Below are 23932 nucleotides of genomic sequence, written 5' to 3' on the forward strand. Positions count from 1 at the left end.
CTCATAATGCTTCACTGTTTATAAAATGACTAGTCCATCCTTTAGGGCTCATAACGCTTCACTGTTTATAAAATGACTAGTCATCCTTTAGGGCTCATAATACTTCACTGTTTATGAAATGACTAGTCATCCTTTAGAGCTCAAAATGCTTATATTATTGTGATCATAGAGAGGCTTGTAAAATGTGAGATCTGCAGCTATGAATGAGATACCTTGCATCTGATTGGCTGATCTTTTTTTAGTTAGTCACTAAATCTAGAGAACATATTTCTCAGGCATTTTCCAGACAACATGGTAAATGGATTTATATTATCAGGATGAGGATGACTTGGTAAATGGATTTATATTATCAATATATTGGATGACTTGGTAAATGGATTTATATTATCAATATATTGAATGACTTGGTAAATGGATTTATATTATCAATATATTGGATGACTTTGTAAATGGATTTATATTATCAGGACCTTGGATGACTTGGTAAATGGATTTATATTATCAATATATTGGATGTCTAATGTATCAGCTAGATAATGTGTATATTAATTATGCAGTCATCTTTTTAATAAATTTTCAATGATATATTTTTTGTGGAATAGATAAAATCAACATAACATAAGGTTTGGGAGATAGTTTACATAGGTTGTGTTCTTACTACATGGCACAAATCTGCTTAGTAAAATGGTCCACTGTTATGTAAGCCAAGTGAGCAATATCAATCAGACTCACTTTGGCCTCTTGATTTTATAGTAGAGTCAACTTAGTTCAGCATCTCAGTGACACAAGGTGCCTAAATATGAATGAGAATTTTCACTGAGGTAATCTTAGAAAGATATTAGTTATGTCGTCTGAACTTTATGAGATGTGAACGTGATCTTTGCTTGTATCCTTTTTAGACTGTTAGTGTAATTTTTAAAGTAAAGAAACAGATGGATTTTTTCCAAGTTTGTTTCAATAGTAAAGGTGCTTCACTGACACAAGTCAGAATTAAATAACAGATGAACATTAATCTGTATTTTTTAAAATTACCTTTAAATGTAGCCTATTCCAAACTTGTGATGATTTTGGATTTAAGAAAACAATTCAAAGCTTCTTAATATCTTTATTTGTATACATCTAATTATTTATAATGCTGTCAGCAGTTATGTATCGCAGTTACTTCATTATACCCCTGTTACAGCATTATACCTCAGTTACATCAGTATACATCAGTATACCCCAGTTACATCATTATACCCCCATTACATCATCATGATAGCATTATACCTGTTATATCATTATACCCCAGTTACAGCATTATACCCCATTATGACATCATACCTCATCTGTAGCATTATACTGTACCCTAGTTACATCATTATACCCCTGTTACAGCATTATACCCCAGTTATATCATTATTCCCCAGTTACAACATTATGCCCCACTTACAGCATTATACCCCATTACACCATTATACCTCAGTTACATAATTATACCCCCAGTATATAATTATACCCCTGTTACAGCATTATACCCCAATGATAGCATTATACCTGTTACATCATTATACCCCAGTTAAAGCATTATATACCCATTACAGCATCATACCCCAGTTACATCATTATACCCTATTTACAGCATTATACCCCCATTATTACATCATTTGTCATTTACAGCATTATGCCTCCATTACATCATACCTCATCTATAGCATTTTACCCCATTTACAGAATTATTCCCCCATTACAGCATTATACCCCATTTACAGCATTATACCCCAGTTATAGAATTATACCCCCATTACATCATCATACTTCATCTATAGCATTATACACCATTTACAGCATTATAGACCATTTACAGCATTATAACTCCATTATGACATCATACCTCATCTATAGCATTATACCCCATTTACAGCATTATAACTCCATTATGACATCTTACCTCATCTATAGCATTATAACCCATTTACAGCATTATACCCCATTTACAGCATTATAACTCCATTCTGACATCATACCTCATCTATAGCAGTATACTCCATTTACAGCATTATAATTCCATTATGACATCATACCTTAGCTATAGACCATTTTACAGTTATTATCTCCCCTTGAAAACACCAGAGGGTGTCTCAGTGCAACCGACTTCCAGATAGTTCAGTCAATAAAGATGGCAGATGTAGATCAAGAAAATGTGACAGACCGCTCACATTCCGCAAGCAAGATCGATATCTCACTATCTTAAAAAGAAATTCTATCAATATTTGATCAATTGTTTTTACATCTTTTATATTTTTCACTAACTTGCACTGTTCCCATTTGAAAACTTCGTTTTCTTTCCATTACTACCCCATGCTCTAGTTTGTATTATTTGATTGTGCAAAAGTGTATTGCTGCATTCAAAAGATTGTTAATGCAATTTATCTCGCTTGAAGAATAATGAAAATATGTTTATTTTTTACTACAGCTTTAATCATTGTAGTTACTGGCAGTTTAATGACAACAAGAAAAAATTCTAACTTTTCAAGGTTCTTTTATTATTGATTTAGTCTGTTGCATTTCTGTTAATGTTCATTATATTTTTCATGAAATAACTTGAGTTATATCTAGAAAGGATATATTTTTTCAAAATGCACAAATGTCATTCATGCTTGAACAGAATGGTGCATGTACAAGTCTCCTTGATGATTATTTTAATTTTGTTTCCTTGAACGGTTGCAATTTTTAGATTATACAATTTGGACAAATATCGATGTTAGACACTATGCATGTATAGGACATTTGTGGTTCTCACCTATCTGCCAGTATGTCTGTCTGTCTGTCAGTGTCTGTCTGTCTGTCTCATTTCATCTAGTGCATGGGTATATATATGCTTGAATGAATGTGTTTTCGCATACTTATATTACATAAACATACTTGTGATTGAAAACGAGTACACAATGGTGCTAAGATAGAATGAGTGACTGATAGATAAAGATAACAAATATGAATATTTGTATCCATTTATTATTGACTTGAAGAGCATGTTCTTACAAACAGTCTCTTTTCTAAATCATACTGTCTGCAATTTTACATCCGGTCACGTAGATCAATATTGATTTAAAAGGCAAACCAAAGTAATAGGACGGAATCTGTGAAATAATTGAATCTTTTAAACTTACATATTTAATGCAAGGAAAGTTAAACTGAATGAAACTAATTTCAAGAAGCCTGTTCCAGATGAATTTGCTGATGGCTATCAGAAATGTTGTCTAAAGACCCCAGCAAACTTGTCAACGTGTCAGCATAAGCAAAGAAAAATCATGCTTAAAGTTATTGCATGCACCATCCGATACTTGATGTTCCAAGTTTTGAGAAAACCAGTGAGGAATGTAAATAATTAAATATTAAGCTGAATGAATGCATGGCTATAATTGACTGGACATAGCAAGAAAAAATATGTATATGAGGAAGTACTTTTATGATTGCTTAAAGATGGGAGAACTCCTCCAAAAAGAAAATGAGACCAAAAAATGTCATTGGGCATGTTAATTAGTCTGAATATTATACGATATTTACACCCAAGTATGAATAAATATTCCATCTACATTAATTCTTATCCTTTTTCTTTATGATATCTAATGTAATTATTGCTTTGTTAAGTTCCTCTGAATACATTAATATACTGTGTTCCATTTTAAAAAAACATTTTTGGTTTAAAATAGTCAGCATTACAGATCAGCTGACGTATCAGACTTGTGTTATAATTTTCTTATTGAACTCATGTTATAAATAAACTATTAAACTTGAGAAAATAACTGAAAATGAAGGATGTATAAACTTATGAAAAATGCAAATTGTTAAGATGGTTTTCGTTAAAGTTATGCAGCCAAAAATGTGCAATAAATGTTTAAAATCGGAGAGTAAAGTAAAATGTTCCTACAAAGGTATCTGAAGTTATGGATAATGAATCTATATTATCTGGTATAATATAAATATGGACAGTGTATTTAATTTAATTATTTGATATTATTTAAGTATGGACAGTAAATATTATTTAATTTTCCGATATAATGTAAGCATGGACACCGAATCCAATTATCTGATGTAATGTCTTTAATTATACTCCTAGTATGAACAAAAGATGTCAGACATATATAATTTATTCATTGATTTAACCATAATGATCTGTAAGTACAGCTAAGGTTCCTTCCTTTGTTGACTTTATAAAACAGTGTGAAATTCTGAACTATCTGGAACTGGAAATTTTTTGTGGGCATGCGCAGTGGAGCTAAGGGAAGTAAAACCCTCTATAGCATTATGACCCATTTACAGAATTATATCCCAGTGATAGCATTATACCCCATTTGCATCATTATACCCCAGTTACAGCATTATACCTCCCGTTATGACATCATACCCACTTACAGGATTATACCCCCATTATGGCATTATACCTCATTTACAGCATTATACCTCATTTACAGGATTATACCCCCATTATGGCATTATACCTCATTTATAGCATTATACCTCATTTACAGCATTATACCCCTTTTACAGCATTATACCTCATTTACAGCATTATACCCCTTTTACAGCATTATACCTCATTTACAGCATTATACCTCATTTACAGCATTATACCTCATTTACAGCATTATACCCCTTTTACAGCATTATACCTCCCATTATGGCATCATACCCACTTACAGGATTATACCCCCATTATGGCATTATACCTCATTTACAGCATTATACCCGTTTTACAGCATTATACCCTAGTTATAGAATGATAAGGGTTCAAGAGCTGTATTTATCTGTCTCTCTAATTTTTTATTATTATTTATTATCTTATTTATCAACATTCCTATCTACCAGCCTTTGTGTCTGTTTGGATACTTGCATACATGTGTGTGTATGTATGTATGTATGTATGTATGTATGTATGTATGTATGTATGTATGTTTGTTTGTTCATTCATTTGTTCGTTTGTTCATTCGTTCATTCATTTGTTTGTTTACCTGTCTCTCAACCAACCTATCCATCCATCTACTAAATGGTTGATTCATGAGGACATTTCTGGATTCAAAAACATTCTTCTCGAGTTCCAGTGCAGAAAGCACCAACCTTCCAATAAAAACAATAGCACATTTCTAAGTCCTGATGTGCTATAATTATACTGCACATTTAGAATGACATAATCATGTTGGACTTGTTTTGCCAGACAGTATTTAAGACAGACTTTTCCTTATTATGGCCCTGCTGAAAAAGTCACTGGAGCCCTATAGTAATTACATCCATCTGTCCACCCATCAATAACGTCCATAATATAACTTTAAGTAGTTATTGTTGGATTTTAACCAAATTTGCTCTGCACTTAATATTAAAGAGACCTTGAAGCAGAGACTTTAGTCCTTGTTTGCTCTACCTCCTGATATCTGCAGCAAAACTGTACTGGGAATGTTTAAATTTCATCCAAATTTGGCATGTAGATTTATATTGTGGAATTGTTCTGTTTTTTAGTCTTCTGTGATATCATTTAATAGACTTACAACATATTCTTTACTTTGATTTACACAGCATAGCTTTAGATCTTTAATATTGATGAAACCATGATTAGATTATATTTTTAGCATTCCACATCATCTTTTTCTGGAGTTATGGTCCCTGAAAGGTCTTTCTTCTCAATCTGATTTCCACAGCATAACTTTACCAAAGTTTGTTGATTTTCAACCAGATTTAGCATGCTACTTAATATTGATAAGATCTTGCATGGTTTTCATTTACAGGATTCCATGCTTTTATTTACAGGATTTGTGTTTCCTAATTGCCCTTCCCTCTGATTTGGTTTCTGCAGGATAACTTTACTAAGCTTTATTGGCAGTAAACCAGATTTCATGTGGAGTTTGATATTGATGAGTCCACATCATTATGAATTATGACCCCAGGTTAACTGTCCTTATTACTTTGATTCCAACACCATAACTTTTTACTTAGAAATGTTTGATTTCAGCTAAATTTATCATTCTTTTTTTATGTTGATATGACCATGAACAAGTTGGATTTCCAACAGTCCATGTTGTCATTTAGAGGAGTTATTGCCCCTAATTAGTAATTGTACTGAACAACGCCCTCAATTATACATCCATTACTAATAGCTATGTTTTTACTGGCAGTGGAGATTTTTTGTTTTCTGTCCATTCAGACATTCTGGAAGCTTACATGCAGCTTAACAGCTCAGCATCAGAGGAAGCTCTTAGAGATTTTCTCACCAAATTCAAAGACAACGCAGCTCAGGTACCTTGTGACACACTTAATGATTTGGCTTCAGTTTCTTTTTCCTTTTTTTTCATTCTTCATCTCTGTCACCTTTGTTTTTTACTCTGTGTTCAAGTGTCCATTATGTGTAACGGTCTTCTGATTTTTTTTACATAAATGTGCCAATAGGAATTACTTTGTTCCTACAGGTATTTTTAGACAGTTCAATCCAAATATGCCTTGATTTCACCAGCATGTTGTAAGTCTAGACTTAAGTCATGTGATTAGTCATTTTTAAATATGACTTAAATTGCAGCCATAGAGATTGCTAGTTTTTGAACTTAAAATTTAAGTCTAAGATTAAGTTTTGTTGGTAAAAATCAGGCTTGGTGATGTTTTATTTGAGAAAGGTTTTCCTACATGCAGCAAGAATGTATTTATGTTAACAAATGTTAACAAAATCTGAAAATACATGGGAATTTTCTTTGAGACAAAGTTGAATCATTCAAGGGACACAGTAAATTATACTTACCAAGCTGAACATTGTACTTTTGGGATAATCACCGTAAGTCTCCTCAGTCTTTGTTACATGTCTTTAATATACTTAGCATGCTGAACAATAACTTGTCCTTATAATAACAATCTCCATAACTTGTCCTTATAATAACAGTCTCCATAACTTGTCCTTATAATAACAATCTCCATAACTTGTCCTCATAATAACAATCTACATAACATGTCCTTATAATAACAATCTCCATAACTTGTCCTCATAATAACAATCTACATAACTTGTCCTTATAATAACAATCTACATAACTTGTCCTCATAATAACAATCTCCATAACTTGTCCTTATAATAACAATCTCCATAACTTGTCCTCATAATAACAATCTCCATAACTTGTCCTCATAATAACAATCTACATAACTTGTCCTTATAATAACAATCTACATAACTTGTCCTCATAATAACAACTACATAACTTGTCCTTATAATAACAATCTACATAACTTGTCTTTATAATAACAATCTCCATAACTTGTCCTCATAATAACAATCTACATAACTTGTCCTTATAATAACAATCTACATAACTTGTCCTCATAATAACAATCTACATAACTTGTCCTTATAATAACAATCTACATAACTTGTCTTTATAATAACAATCTCCATAACTTGTCCTTATAATAACAATCTCCATAACTTGTCCTTATAATAACAATCTACATAACTTGTCCTTATAATAACAATCTACATAACTTCTTTGAGATTCTTAAAGGTTTCCTTCATGAACATGTGCCCATCTAAAATTTCTCTTTCAGAGCATGTTAAAATAACCGAGATGATGAAAGTGACAGACATCTTTTGATAATATCATTTAAGCTATCAGGACTGTTTAATTAAAATAGATTTGGTTTCAGTGATCATCAGTTAGAAAGAAGAACAGTCTCATCTTGAATACCTGCTTCATTTTGAATAATAGGGCATCGGTCCCTCCAAGGAGCTCTAATTTTATCAGGGCTTTAATATAGGGCTATGGCCCCTCCAAGGAGCTCTAATTTTATCAGGACCTTAATATAGAGCATCGGTCCCTCCAAGGAGCTCTAATTTTATAAGGACCTTAATATAGGGCATCGGTCAATCCAAGGAGCTCTAATTTTATCAGTACGTTAATGTCACTAAATTTCTTGAACATAACATCTAAACTCCTGACTTATAAAGAGAAAAAATAGGTACCATAATGTAAAGTTCTCACCTTCTTTAAAAAATTTCATTAGTTTTATGGCAGCTTATGTTTAGAAAATTTTAAAAAATTCCATGATTCCTGCTTTAATGTTGGCATACTTTTTTAATTCAATTTTTTAAAAAATTTTCTTGTACAAAAATATGTAATGATTCTGGGTCAGAGTCAGTAGTTTTGGAAATAACTGTGTGACCAGACTAAAGAGTTTTTCTACAGTTGCAGAATTTTTTATACTATATTTGGCAGATTTTGCCTCATAAAACTTGTGGAATCTTTAATATTAATAATTGTTATATTGATCAACCTCATGCTGCTAATAAAACATTTTCCTTTCTTTATTAGATCATCATTATTCTAACCAGTTTTAGCTTGGCAATGAATCAATTAAGCATCCATTTTTGACTCGCTATAAATTACATCATGATGATGATATGAAATTGCAAGGTGGTATGTATGTCATAAGGGAGGCAACTTTGTAGTGCACCTTTGTTGTTAGAATGCAGTGGAAATAAGCTTGCATAAAGCTTATGAGTTATTAGGTTGTGGATGGTAGGGAATATTTTGATGAATTTTTAAAAAAAAATTATATTATGTTCATGTATTCACCTTGAAATTACCAGAAGAGAATTGTAAGATACTGGTTATTAAAATAATTTGGAGTTTAGTTTATAATTCACCAAATATACAGTATATTCTCACTTACAGAGTTCAAATGCAAACTGCACAGACACTGATCTACCATCATTTCATGTGCTGGCAGATCTAGGTTTATGCAGTTTGTTAGGAGCAGTAAGGAATAAACAACATAGACCCTGATTTTGCAGTGCATTATATGATGGCAGATCAGGGTTAATGTTGTTTACAGTTGGACACAACTTGTTAGCATGTATATACTGTATTTGCATATGAACAGAAAGGAAACAGCTTGTACCAAGATCTGCCATCACATAATGCACCATCTGATCTGGGTCAGTGCAGTCTTTTATGACTGATCAGTAAAACAAACAAAATAGACCCTGATCTGCTGGCACATTATGCAATGGTAGATCAGACTGTATGTAGTCTGGACCTGAATTGTGACAGTATGTAGTAAATTTTACTGTTTCATTCCAGCTTCAAGATATTGTAGATAATCTTGGATTTCCAGCCAACTCAAAAGAAGGTATAACATGCTTTATTTACATAAAGTGTTATTGACTCTCATATCCTAGTTTACTTTGATATACTCATTCACTTGTGAGTGTTCTGTTATCAGAGAATTTCCAAGTATTTCAGAAGAACAGCAAGAGAGATGCAACTTTTTAAAGGCAATGGTTAGAAAGAAATTGAGAAGTTGTAAATTTCAGTAATATTAAATGTTTTTTCAGACTCAAGTATCAAATCAAGATATACTTGATTAAACTGTAAAACTGACTGCATGATCAGGGTTCAGTTGATTAAACTAAAACTTTGGTGATTTCATGTGTTAATTTTCTGACTGCTTGATCAGGCTCCATTTATTTTGGAGTTCAAATGGCTTTTAGAACAAGTGAACTCACGGTATGGTTCTTTTGCATTGTCCATTCTCCATTGGCAATTGCTATTTTTAACTTCTTCTCAAATACCACTGGATCAGTTTCATCCAAGCTTGTCACAGAATATCCTTGCATGAAAACCTTTCAGGTATGTATAGATGATGCCAATTAGTCATCAAATATGGCCATGATTACCAACAAATATTTATACCTAAACATGACTTCCCCAAAACCATTGAACAGAATTTAATGAAATTTGACAGAAAGCATTTTGGCATGAAGACCTATAAAGTTTGTGCAGATGATGCAGATTTGCTATCAGTTATGGTCACCATTACTAAAATTAGATAAACCCATAAACTTTATAATAAAAAAGACACTCAACCAAATTTGAACAAATTTTACAAACAGCATCCTGGTATAAAGGTGTTTGATACAGATGATGTTGATCTGCTGTCAAATATGGATGCCATTAATAAAAAGGAAAACATTTAAATGACTTTTTTTTTTTTTTAAACTGTGGTAAAGAATTTGACCATATCTTAGAGAAGGCATAATTTGAGAATGCATTCTGACACAAAGGCCATCCCAATTTGTACAAAATGATGCCTATCTGCCATCAAATATGGCCACTATTACTAAAAACAAAAATCTTTAAAAGACTATCTTTCTCAAAAACAGACAAGAATAATTTGATCAAATTTGATGGAAATCATTTTTTCATAAAGGCCTTTCAAATTTATATAAATGGTGCCAATATGCAATTGAATATGACCAACATTACTAAATGTAGAGAAAAAAAATCTTCAAACAATTTCTTACAAAAACTGCATTTCAGAATTTGAGCAAGTTTGACATTAAGCACTCTGTCATAAAGGTCTTTTAAGTGTCACAAATGATTTAAATCTGCCATCAATCTACAGTTACTAGAAATAGAACACAAGTCCTTCAAGAAAGGACTGTTTGCTCTACCAGCCAAACCTTGCATGACCTTAAATAAGGAAGTCAAAATTGTTACTTAAATTAGATGAATTTTCAGCAAGGTATAACAAAATTCCATGTACTGATACTGTATACATAGAAATGTGCATTAAAAATGTTATGAAGTGTGATCTGAGACTAAAGCAGTGAAGACAGTTAATATTTTGAATTAAAAGTAAATTATACTTAGGACTTAATTACCTTCAGTACAGTTTCACAAACTGCAGTTCTAAACCAGATGAAGCTCAAGGGCTTCTTGCCAGATTTCAAAACATAATCTTGGGGTTCATTTTATTTTGTTTCTTTGTTTCATTAATTTCAAGTGTTGATGGCAATCATCTCCCAAATCATTATGACATGATGTCCAATAAATATAATCTGCTTTGGAATATTTTCTTCTATTCTGACTGTTTAACTGTTTTAAGAGTCTTTCATTTTCAAAAGTGCATTAGACAGAATAAGAATTCTTTTGGTAAAAAAATCATATTGTCAGCATGACCATCCACCAGGAAGAGTAGCGATGGCAGCCAAATTGGAGATCAGATAAGCACTATTTTTATTGATGGCAGCCGTATTGGAGGTCAGATTTTTTAAATTTAGGAAATGATATTTAATCTTTCATTGAAAACCCCATGTTGATAATAACATCCATTCAGGAAGAGGAGCTACAAGATTTTCAAGATGGTCATCAAATTAGTTGCTATAACAGTATTGGATGTCTTACCATTTTCATTTAGATACAACTATACCTTGAGATGAATTTATCTTTAAATTTTGGTAACAATCCGTGAAGTAGTGTAGGAGGAGTAGTAATAACACACTTGTGCTAATAGTTTCATGAAGACTAGTCTTTCCCATAAGCACTGCACAACAATTTTATCAAAAGTTTGGAGGTCACATTGACATAATTTTGCATTTAGGACTAGTTACATACAGCGAGATGTGTTTTAGTGAAAACTACATGTCAGTATTGCCATCTCTACTTGGGACATCAGGATGGCCATCAAGACTCTTATGTTAAAAGTCTGACTGACTCCATGCTAGTTATATTGTTTGTCAGATCGGAATCATTTTCATCGAGTACCAACCAGTTAGGAAAAGATGTCTTTTGGTGACAACCCTATGTAGCTAGGAGAAATAGTAATAAAAAGATTTGGCAGCCATTTTGAAGATCTAATTAGCACCACTTTCAAGTATACAAGAATTTTAAGGTAGCTGCTGCGGTGACCATACTTGATATTTGAGGGGTACCATTTTCATACAGGTCCAACTAGACCTTGGGATGAGTGTGTTTGTTAAGTTTTGTTGCAGTCCTCCCACTAAGAAACTTGTGCTAACAGATGCCTGTCAGACACATGATGACAGGCAGACACCTTATGTCAGACACAAGATGATGGACAGGTGATGGATGAAAGGCATCACATATGCTCTTCTGTGACCAGTAATATGAAGTGTATAAAAACTTCTATATGGTTGAGAGTATCAAACTGACCAATATTTATTGGCCTTTCAGTTAGATATTTATAGGTGAGTACCATAATCTCAGGCCCACTTGGGCCTCATGTTATACTTCATTTCCAGAAAGTTATTTTTTCTCAGACTGAAAATTATATGACTTGCATAGTATAATTTGTTAATTGTTATTATTCATCATTGTCTACCAGGTGGTTCCTTGTTGTCAGGTTATGGGGAGGAGTTCTTCCGATCCTTGGACAACCTTGTCTATGACTGCCAAACATGTAGAGAGAAGGAGGCAGAACGAATGGAAGAGCTACAAACCCAGAACTCCAAACTGGTGAAGGAGCTTCAAGATCTCCTTGAAGAACAGGAATCGAAACAGCGTGACCTAAATAAAGCCACATCAGTGGAGGATGTGTCCATGTCTTCAGTCACATCCAGGAAAAACTCACCACCATGTCAAGCACCAACAAATAAAACATCCTCATCTAAACCCAACATTGATAATACTGTTCATTTTAATTGTCAGGAAGATGTGACATGTTTCATACATTCTGAAAGTTCTAAGCATGATAGCTTAGCCTCATTTGATCTCAGTGAAGATCCAAAAATAGGTTTTGGATTTCCAACTAAACAGATAAAAGAGAAATCTGATCATCATCAAAGGTGTGACAGGGAAAAATCAGATGATATCCTCTCTAAAATGTCTTCCTTATCTTTATCACCATCTGAAAGTGTGTCAAGACTTAATGACCCTACAAAAGCAAAAGAAGCAATTCAAACTGAGAATATGGAAATTGTTGGATCAGATGCTGCTGCATCAAATAAATGGCCACCCACATCAAAAGTTACAAGAGGAATAACAGATAGTGGTGCACCGAAACCTCAAAAGAAATTAAATTATGTTCCAAATACATTTGTTCCCAACAGGACTCTAAGATTGCGAAGGTCAGGGAGTTTAACAAAACTTGCTGTTGAGAGAGATCTTCCCAGTGATCACTTGGAAGACAGATTGTGGTCATCCAGTGCTTATAGTTATAAATCAACAAACGCACAAACACATGAGAAAATTTCAAGTAAGGAAACAAAGACAAATACACAATCTAGCTCAAGTTCAGGAGAGAGAGGGGTCAAAACCCATATAAAGAGGCAGCCATTCAAATGATTTCATTAATACAGACTTTGGAAGTGTTTATATTTTGACATTTGGCATAATAATTAGACCAATTGAAACAATTTTAACGTTCTTTTTTTACTTAAAATTTTAATGACTATATCTTTTTTAATTCATTAAGTACAATTATCTTTAATGCATAAGCATGCAATCAGTTATAAACAATATCTTCCAGCCTTGATATATCAAAAATCCAAAAGTCATTTCTACCTGTAAAATGTCCTTGGATTCTTAAACAACTCGAAGTACTTTTGACTCTCAATGAAGAAATAAATTAAGAGACAAATCCTTACATTTTTCATAACTCTCCAAAGGAACTTCATTCCAAAGAACTGCACAAGAATTTATACTGCCTCAAATGATAGCGAAAAGGCTGTTGCAGCATTCATTGTGGAAATCACAAAATTTCATTAACCAGATGGTGTTTCAATATTTTCAGCCAAAATCAGGGTAGTAGACCTTGCCCTGAAATATATTAAAACCAGATATATTTTAAACTCATCACTTTTTCCGATTCACTACTTCAGTCACTACACAGTAGAAACTTTGGGAATAATACCCTCATTTAACACTGAGCTGCGTGCTTCTCACAAAATAATATAACTGTTGGCCAAAAAGTCACATCATTATTAAAGGTAATGAAAGAGCAGACGATACTGCCAAAATAGCCCCATTTCTATAACCATCTGATTTCAAAATACCATACACTGGTTTTAAATCAGTCATAAAAAGTTCTTATATAGTAAGTGGCAGTCATCATAGAATGATGCTGTCAATAACAAGCTTCAAAAAGTCAAACCCTCCTTAGGTGAATGGCCTCCTTCCTAGAAAACCTTTCATGAGATGAAGCATTTTCCAATAGATTGTTTCAATCTCCAGCCTACATGCGATCATTACTACAGTGTTCTGCACATGAATGAACATTTTGACACAGTAAATGTGTCTTATATCATAAATGTTTTTAAGGAAGTTAACATTTATTCGAAGATACAGCTTGTGTGAAACCTGTTTCCTTTGAGTATTTTTAACCAACATGTGTACTATCACACTAAATATCTTTTATGATCTAATTACCCTTTATACACACCATTTACATTCTCTTTGTTTTGTTTTTGTCTTTTTATTGATGGTCATTTAAATAACAGGCAGGGGCCCAAGTGACCAAGTGGTCTAAAGTACTCACCCTAACAGATCACTTCCATCTCACCTCTGTCTGCATGGGCTGAGTCTCAGGCTTGGCCAATGTGGGTATGTGAGAAAGTTTGCCAGTAGCTTCTCATGGATCAGTGGTTCTTTCCGGGGTTTTCATGGGTTCTTTCTTCACAATTTATACTGGCCACCATGTATAGCCTATCTTATGCTGAAAATGGCGTTAAACCCCATAACAACAAGTACAACAAAAAACAAAGGCATGACAACAAGGGTGTCAGTTCATAGAGCAAGACCATAACACCTCATTCATAATCAGTCAATAGCAAAGGCTTAATAAAGATGCCAAGTAACAAAGAAAGGTAATCACACCTCATTCAAAATCAGTCAGTAGCAAAGGCTTAATAAAGATGCCAGGTAACAAAGAAAGATAATCACACCTCATTCATAATCAGTCAATAACAAAGGCTTAATAAAGGTGCCAGGTAACAAAGAAAGATAATCACACCTCATTCAAAATCAGTCAATAGCAAAGGCTTAATAAAGATGCCAAGTAACAAAGAAAGGTAATCACACCTCATTCAAAATCAGTCAGTAGCAAAGGCTTAATAAAGATGCCAGGTAACAAAGAAAGATAATCACACCTCATTCAAAATCAGTCAATAACAAAGGCTTAACAAAGGTGCCAGGTAACAAAGAAAGATAATCACACCTCATTCATAATCAGTCAATAACAAAGGCTTAACAAAGGTGCCAGGTAACAAAGAAAGATAATCACACCTCATTCATAATCAGTTAATAACAAAGGCTTAATAAAGGTGCCAGGTAACAAAGAAAGATAATCACACCTCATTCATAATCAGTCAATAACAAAGGCTTAACAAAGGTGCCAGGTAACAAAGAAAGATAATCACACCTCATTCATAATCAGTCAATAGCAAAGGCTTAATAAAGATGCCAGGTAACAAAGAAAGATAATCACACCTCATTCAAAATCAGTCAATAGCAAAGGCTTAATAAAGATGCCAGGTAACAAAGAAAGATAATCACACCTCATTAAAATAATTTAGAAATATTCTTTTGCTTATGTTGACTAATTGAGTACAGCTCCCATGTTCATTCTGAATTCTGTTACAAAAATTCGCCTGTCAGGAAAATAAAAATGTCTGTAGACAAGGCATGTACAACTTCCTTCAGGATGCATGCTGGGTAAGGGATTTATAGAGTCATACCCTGTGATGTAAATATGAGGTTTTATGCCTGATCTGGCCCACCAGCCATTGGTTTCATGTGCCTGCTGTAGAAACAGCTACAAATTAAAAATATGAGGAACAGTGGTCAAAGTACCAACATGCTCTAATTCAAAGAACACCTCACTAGCCTTGACTAAAAAAATCAATGTAGTCTGCAAGGTTTAATGAGAAAACATGTCATTACCAGTTATAGCCCCTTGGCTATTGTGCACGATGCCTACATGGGTCTAGTAACTGCAAAAAAGTGGAATTTAGTTTACACTTGGTGGTTGCAAGGGTAGGTAATGTGCAAGAGTTATTGCCTTTTGTCTACATGAGCTAGACGGGAACAAATGTTCTGCTTCTTAATGGGGCTGGATTTGGGAGATAGCAGGCTTATATACCTAATGTTAATGTTGTTGTGGAACATATTTGATGGAAAAATTGAAATCTCTGAACTTCTGAGATTTGACAATTTTCCACAGTATTATTTATTTCAGCAACAAATGGAGATAAATTATGAATGTCAAACTTCCATTGTTAATGGCAGGACTATAACTGAGGCTGCTGCAATGCATCAAGTCAGAATATTATAAAATATTGACATGGATTGGCATCAAAAGATGTGACTTTCACATGATAAAAACATCATTCCCAAGCTAAAAGTCACATCTTTTGATGCAAATCCATGTCAGTATTTTATAAGTGTTAACAATGGTCACTGCCTTGATTCCTGTGCGTATTTTTAGATTTTCAATGTAGCTTTAACAATTCTTCAGTCATATCGCTACAATGTCTGCAGTGTGACAGTTCATAGTCATGTCTAGCACTGGGGGGATCATGCAGCAGACATGTAGCATCATGTCCCACCCAGTCACATTATCCTGACACCAGACCAACAAATCCTAACATTAACCTTTTAATGCTGAGCGCCAAGCGAGGCAGCTGTTAGTACCGATATTATAAGACTTTGGTATGACTTGGCCAGGGTTCATACCTGTGACCTCCGGCATCAGAGGCAGACACTCTAACCACTTTTAGGTAATGGGAGGGGAGCCTTGATTTCTGATAAGAGTCCCTTACAGTGCAAATGCAGTCATAATTTAACTTTCAAAGTTGTGTATATTCAGCCGTGTGACTGTGCCGTTACTGTTATAGGACTATGTACATGGGTCGGTGTTTTATTTCCAAACTTTCTATCAGATGGAACTGTCTCATTTTAATGAGGCCAAATTCTGTCCCTGAAATGGAGTTGTGAGTGGTAATGTATCACTTTTTTTAAAAATCAATTTATATTCATTTTATACAAGTACAATAAAGACCATCTTTCATGTGAATATAAATTATACTGGAAGGCACCACTTCATTCTACAGGCACACGATCCCTTTTGTTGTGGATATAAATTATATTGGAAGATCTACAAAGTGCACCAAATCATTCTATAGGCACACAATTCCATTTGTTGTGGATATAAACTATATTGGTCAGCCCCCTAAGAGCACCAAATCATTCAACAGAAACACAATCTTTTCAAATGATGCAGCAGATACTTTGCTTCCAAGTTTTAACTTTACATAGACTTTGTGTGAAGATTTGTTATATTTCTATAAACTTTTTGTGAAGATTTGTTATCCAATTTCCATACATGTTTTGTTAAGATTTGTTATCCCATTTCCATACACTTTTTCTTAAGTTCTGTTATCCGATTTCCATACTTTTTGTGAATACTTGTTTCTCCATTTCCATACACTTTTAGTTCAGATTTATTCCATTTCCATACTCTTGTTGTGAATATTCGTAATTCCATTTCAATACTTTTTGTGAAAATATGTGATTGTCAAGTCATACTGTCAAATGAAGAAGTAAAGAATTCTTGACTAAATGGAACTTTTACCGTCATGTTTCTGAAACAGACTTCACTATTATACTTCACCCTTAAGTCATTCGTGCATCTGACCATTGGATTTACTAAATGATGCTACTGTGTAATTTAGAAATGAGTAACAGAACATTCAGAATCGCTTTTCCAATATATGAATATAATGTTTGTATTCGAATATTCATTTGTTTACCTGGAAAGTTTGACAAATTTTATAAAGCAAGCCATGGGGACAGCTTCAAACCAACAACCCAAAACTGAAAACTCAGACTGACAAAATTCTTTAGTCACATTGCTCACATTACCATTTATATCGTCAATCACGAGCACAAGAAAAAGACGATATGTACTAGTCCGTGGCAAGTTAATAAAGAAGAAAGTACAATATCATTTCAAAGCTAATAACTTTTTATATCAATCAAGGTAAACTATTAAATTTTAATTATGTGATTTTCCTTGTGAAGAAATTAACTTACTAGAAATTTAGAAACTTCCCACTTTTAACTCAACAAGTACTCTAGAGTTAATGCCCTTTATGTGCCTTTAGCAAGTCCTCTGGACTACAGGAAAGTATTTCCTCACTGTTTGAAGATAAACTGAGAAAATAACACCCACATTCATTTGATTTATAGTCTACAACACCAAAATCTGTACTCAGGACCCCTAAAATATTGGCCTGCAGTCAGTATGTACCCAAGTAGACAAAGGATGGATTTGATACTTGTATTAACATCAACAAATATCCAATTTTGTCCAAATACATTAAACAATCTTCTGATTGGAAAATTTGGTATTCACTTCGGCTTCAGAAAAAGCAACTTTCTATCAAGAAGATACCAAGTCTGAACTGAATGGTTGGTTCCATTTTATGGGGTTTAACGCCATTTTCAGCACATGACAGGATATATATTTCTGCCTGTATATTTGGTGGAGGAAGAACCCAGAAAGAACCACCTACCCACAGGAAGCTACTGGCAAGCTTTCTCACATACCAATATTTGAAGAGCCAGGACTCAAACCCACAGTGGTGATATCAGTGATCTGTAAAGGCAATCACCTTTGATCACTCAGCCGCCCAGACCTGAATGGAATCCCCTTGCTCTCATTGGTAAAGAGCATACACAGGTAATTGTTAATAGAAATATTCCATTGTTACAAGTCTTTATTCTATTCTTTCCATCAAATAAGGAAATATTAGTATAAATATAAATGGTATTAACCAACCCATAGTCCTGAACTCAACATAACCGAGTAATTTAAGTGGTAAAAATTTCTACCTAAAATATTATCTAACTTTAGTATCGACTATTATTTTTAATACATACATTCAATCAATCATCTGCATCACAGTCATAGACTAGGCCACAACTCAGAATATTAGAAGCTGACCTACCAACCCTAACAAGACTGTCTCAGTAAGGCAGTCAACATCTATCCGTTTACCAATTTTCAATGTCTAACACACTCGTCATTTACTGCGATTATCAACTTGGAAAATATGCATTTAAACCATTAGGAAGTGTGATCCATGACCAATACAATGAAGGCAAACAGTATGTTCAACTAAAATGTTTGTAAAATACACTATGAACTAAATGAAATAGAATTTCGCTGTTACATATATTTAATGTATATTTAATTTAGTTGTAAGTTTTAAAATCTTTTTAAGTTCATTACATGTCAAAATAATGTAGTTTTGTTTACTAGAAACTCAATATTTTTTCAGAAAATAGTTTGACCTCGACTCGAGTTGTAAACACCTAAAGCTGACCTAGTTCCTGACCTTAATTCATAGATCACTGAGACATGTAAACAATTTTTTATATTTATCTTAAAAAATTATTGGTTTTTGTCATGTCATACTGGGACTACGTGCATTTTGACGTAAATACTTCTTGAAAATTCTGGAGTCAACCCTCATCTGGGAATCTGTTTTGCATTTAAAGTTGCTGTACAACCTTTGTTGATAGAGATATTTCTTTTGGGCTTTTTTCACTGGAAAGTGTCTGTTGGGACTAGTTTGGAGTTGCAATTTTTATTCATGTTATTTGGATTATAAAGGATAATTCTTTTCCTGGAAATATTTGAGTGCTCATACAGAATTCATGGACAAAGCTATTTATTTAAATTTTATTCAGAATTCAAACACCGGAATATTGTTTTTTGTAGTTCACAAAGGACTGTACACATCAGCTCTATACTGACTATAGTATGTGTCATTACCTTTCATTTTGGATTTTTCGTCGGGATTTGAACTTTAATTCATTAGAACATTTGATTATTAGGACTTCTAAAATTTAATTTGTGACCTAGTGGTTAGAGCGTCCGCCTCAGATACAGGAGGTCATGGGTTCGATCCCTGGCCAAGTCATACCAAATACTTGTAAAAATGGTACTAACAGCTGCCTCGCTTGGCTCAGCATTAAGAAGTTAGTGTTAGGACTGGTCGGCCTGGTGTCAGGATGATGTGACTGGGTGGGACATCATGCTACATGTCTGCGGCATGATGCCCCAGTGCTAGGCATCACTATAAACTGCTACATTGCAGACATCGTAGCGATAGGACTGAAAAATTGTTAAAGCTACATTAAAAATCCAAATCACACACACTAAAATTTAATTTGTGGATTATTCTTAGATTAGATTCTTAAAAACCTTAGGTTCTTATTTTTTCATTTTTACAGGGTTTTTCCAGGGAAATGAAATAAATTGTTAAATTTTTCAAAGCTTGTTTTCACTATCATTTGTTACTGTTTATTTGAACCTAAACACATAAAAGAAGATCGCAAGCTGCAGTTTTCAAACCCAATTTTCCTTTTTATACTTGTGAGCTTATTGTTCAAACATCTTCATCTCCATAATGCCATTTTTTGACGATATTATATAACAACTTGATAATGCTGGCATCTTGCATGAAAAAGTATCAGTAGCTTAAAGCATCCCAGGTACACCTGTAGTCAGACTGGTGCCCTGATGAACTCCACCAATCTAATATGAAAGCTGCATGCCGATCAAAGAGAGATATACCGGTATTCAGAATTTTTAACACAGCGATCCCTATTTTCTTAATTTTTTGCCATTATTCCACATGTCAAGGGTCATTTAAGCAAGATTGTGGTCATAGTAAGGTTTGTCAGGTCTACAGAAGGTATGCAGCAAGCGTCCAAAATTGTGTAACTTTAGTACCAGCATTAAAGATTTACATGCATACATGCCAACCCCTGTTGAGGAAAGAGTGTAATCCAAGTGGACAAAAAGAGTAATCCAAGCAGAAAAATAGTAATCCACATATAACATGATAAAAATTCAATGAGCTTATGTACAAAATGATTTATTTATCCCTCTGGACTGTTAGCATCAATTACTGCTTCAAGTTTTTGTATATAACACTTTGAGCTTTTAAAAAGCAACAGACTCCCATATTGCATTTCAAAACACTTTGTACCAGCTGAGACTATAAATGTTTTGCACACCAGTAGAGCACCAAGTGCTGGGTTATTACAGAGCCTGGATCTAAATTCAGTTTTACTTTTGTTAATGATGTTGAACGATCTCTCCCAGTCAGCATTAGAATGGTAAAGAACCAATATTCCTTTCATAACCTGACAAAGAGGAGGAAATTTATATCTTCCAGTTATTGGGTCTTTTAGCTGGCAAATAAGATGAAAAACTCAACTCTGTCACCATGAAGTACATCGTCGGGTGGAGTGCCAACTTGATACTTCAGGAGTTCTACTTCTAATTTATCAGCAGCCTTTCCTGCAGCATGGTGCATCATATGACAGAGACAACCTGGTATGAACAAAAATGGATACATTTCTCAAAATATAGAAAGCAACTCCTTTATGAACTCCAATCATCATTGATGCAGCATCAGCTGAAAATCCCATACAGTTCTGCCAACTTATATTTATTCAAAGCATTATCAAGCAAACAGAAAATTGTTTTCTCCAATGGAATCTATTGTTAATTCTGGTAACGAAAGAAGAGCACTCTGACTTGGCCCTTTTCATTGTCAAAGTCTCTAACAAAGACTGGGTACAACTTTTTGTCATCATAATCACTACTTCTGTCTGTTGCAATACTAAATGGCCCAATTTTCATGAATTCTGCAATTTTAAGTGAAGTATCTTCTGCTAAATACCTAACAATATTAGATGATTTTGTTCTTGCACATGCACATTTTCTGCAACTTTGGAATCAGGAAACATCCGTTTGAACAAAGGACCAATGTAGTCTTCTACCGCTAGGGGTAGTCCGTGTTCTTTTAAGAACTCGGTATATAACACCTCTGCATTTATAAAATTTGTGTCCACAGTTTAGTTATGCTGTAAAAAAAGAAGCTATCTCAGTACTGGAATTAGTAAAATGAGCTAATTCGAGGTTTCTTTGTTTTACCACCATGACCAATATTAAAATCCTTTCCACACAGCCTGCAAGGGGCGAGAAGCTGGCCTAGAATGGAATGCTGTAATATGTAGTTCATGTATTCATCTCTGAATCAATTTTTCATCTTTTCTTATCCGTGACATTTGAAAAATATTTTTGCTCTAACACACGCATCAACTAGAATAAATCTGACTAGACTCTTAGCGCCAAAAACCTACAGACTGTTTCTGTACCAGTTATAAATTTGAACAAAGAATCTGTGAGCAAAGATTACACGTTTGGTTTTCAGAAAACCAATCTGTTCTCTCCTAAGCCATACAGCTGCTATAAATAGAAACCATGGTCAAAAGTTTGAAAGTATAACCAGCCTACTTCTTGGAAATAGGATAATTGCTATAAATAGACATAATACTGTTAGGAAAGTGCATGTAAGTCTACAGACAAGTGTACTCTTAATGTAGTAGTTACATAGAAGCAGTCTTTTCTAGAATACGGTCTGTGGGATTAATGGGATGTTAATACAAATGAGAAAACAAATTATTAATTTTTTTGGGAGGGGGAATTACCAAAAACACGTAATGGTTGGCATGTATGTTTACTTGTACTAGATACAGGTCTTCCACAAAGGCCTGTTAAGGTGTACAACTATCAGACCTACACACATCAGTTTTCAGCAAGCAGGTCTTTAAGTAATACAACTATCGGACCTACTTTTCAGCTTACAGCAGGCAGGTCTGTGCGCAATACAACTGTCAGACCTACTTGTCAGCTTACAGCAGGCAGGTCTGTATGCAATACAACTGTCAGACCTACACACATCAGCTTACAGCCAGCAGGTCTGTAAGCAATACAAGTGTCAGACCTACATGTCAGCTTACAGCAAGCAGGGCTGTAATTAATACAACTGTCAGACCTACACATCAGCTAACACCAAGCAGGGCTGTAAATAAAATAACTGTCAGACCTATACACGTTGGCTTACAGCAAGCAGGGCTGTAATTAATACAACTGTCAGACCTACACGTCAGCTTACACCAAGCAGGGCTGTAAGTAAAATAACTGTCAGACCTATACACATTGGCTTACAGCAACCAGGGCTGTAAATAATACAGCTGTCAGACCTACACGTTGGCTTACAGCAAGCAGGTCTATAAATACAACAACTATCAGACCTACACATACATGCAAACCATTCCTCTTTTTGCATAATCATGCATTTTTTCCACCAAATTACATTTTCAGCTAAACTGTATGTGCATTACGCTTTTCTGAAACATTATAAAAAATAAAAATAAATAAAGCAATACATTTTTTGTCATTTGTATTATCATCTCCTTAATTTCACTCGTATAAATTTAAGAATCTTCTAAAAAAGATGACTGCTGCATAATGGCATAAGATCACTATCCTTATGTGCTATTTATAGCAACTGTGTAAGACCCGTTTCCAAGTAAAATGATGGACTCTCCAAAGTGAACTTTGGTTCATTAACTAACTAGCATATCAACAGAATGAATCTGTTAGGCAGTATGTATATTTAAAGGTAATGGCACCAGATCTTAAGTGAAATGCGTTACCATGTGAGTTGTGGATGTTATATGATGGAAAAGGTTAGAGCAGATGAATCTTTTTAAAACTTAAAAACAGATTAGAAAAAGGGACAAAATCAACACCGTTTTACGAACGTTTAACAGAAGAATATCAGAGTAATGTAATTCAACACACTGAGCACCTAAGTATGGTAAATGCAGGACACCAGTTCGCAATCAGCAAAAGTTACACATGTAGATTAGTTGAAGTGAGTGCTGAATATAATTAATTTTTCAATCTATTTTGTGTCTGATTTCTGGTTCTAATCCATACGGATTTTGCCCATTGTGACAAGAATTTTTACCAGCTACAGAACCAGGTTAGTAGTAAAAATGTATCTTTTTATAGGTGCTGTAATTCTGGCATGTAATATATAGATTACACTTTGTATACCCAAATTATGCTTTCTTACCACTTATAATAGTAGTAATTATGCTTATACCTCTTGGGGGTGGGTGGCATGTATGCCTACATATATGTCGGCTTACAGCAAGCAGGTCTGTAAGTAATATAACTGTCAGACTTGCAGACTGTTCATGACAGCACTGAGTTATAAGTCGTCAAAAGAAAACAAAGAAGCAACAAG

General features: G+C 34.0%; 1 protein-coding gene across 1 annotated transcript in view; it reads left to right on the forward strand.

The window, feature by feature from the left end:
• LOC149800843 (uncharacterized) overlaps window positions 1-17398 on the forward strand; it is a 103239-nt gene extending 85841 nt beyond the window's left edge. The window contains exons 12-14 of the mRNA XM_089954855.1: window positions 6176-6267; window positions 9093-9141; window positions 12139-17398. Of these exons, the coding sequence (XP_089810981.1) occupies window positions 6176-6267; window positions 9093-9141; window positions 12139-13097 (1100 nt within the window). The 3' untranslated portion in view covers window positions 13098-17398. The remainder of the gene's footprint in view (window positions 1-6175; window positions 6268-9092; window positions 9142-12138) is intronic.
• Window positions 17399-23932: the final 6534 nt, after the last annotated feature.

This window comes from Sinohyriopsis cumingii, chromosome 4 (genome assembly GCF_028554795.1).
Source record: "Sinohyriopsis cumingii isolate HCF-2022 chromosome 4, ASM2855479v2, whole genome shotgun sequence".
NCBI lineage: Eukaryota > Metazoa > Mollusca > Bivalvia > Unionida > Unionidae > Sinohyriopsis > Sinohyriopsis cumingii.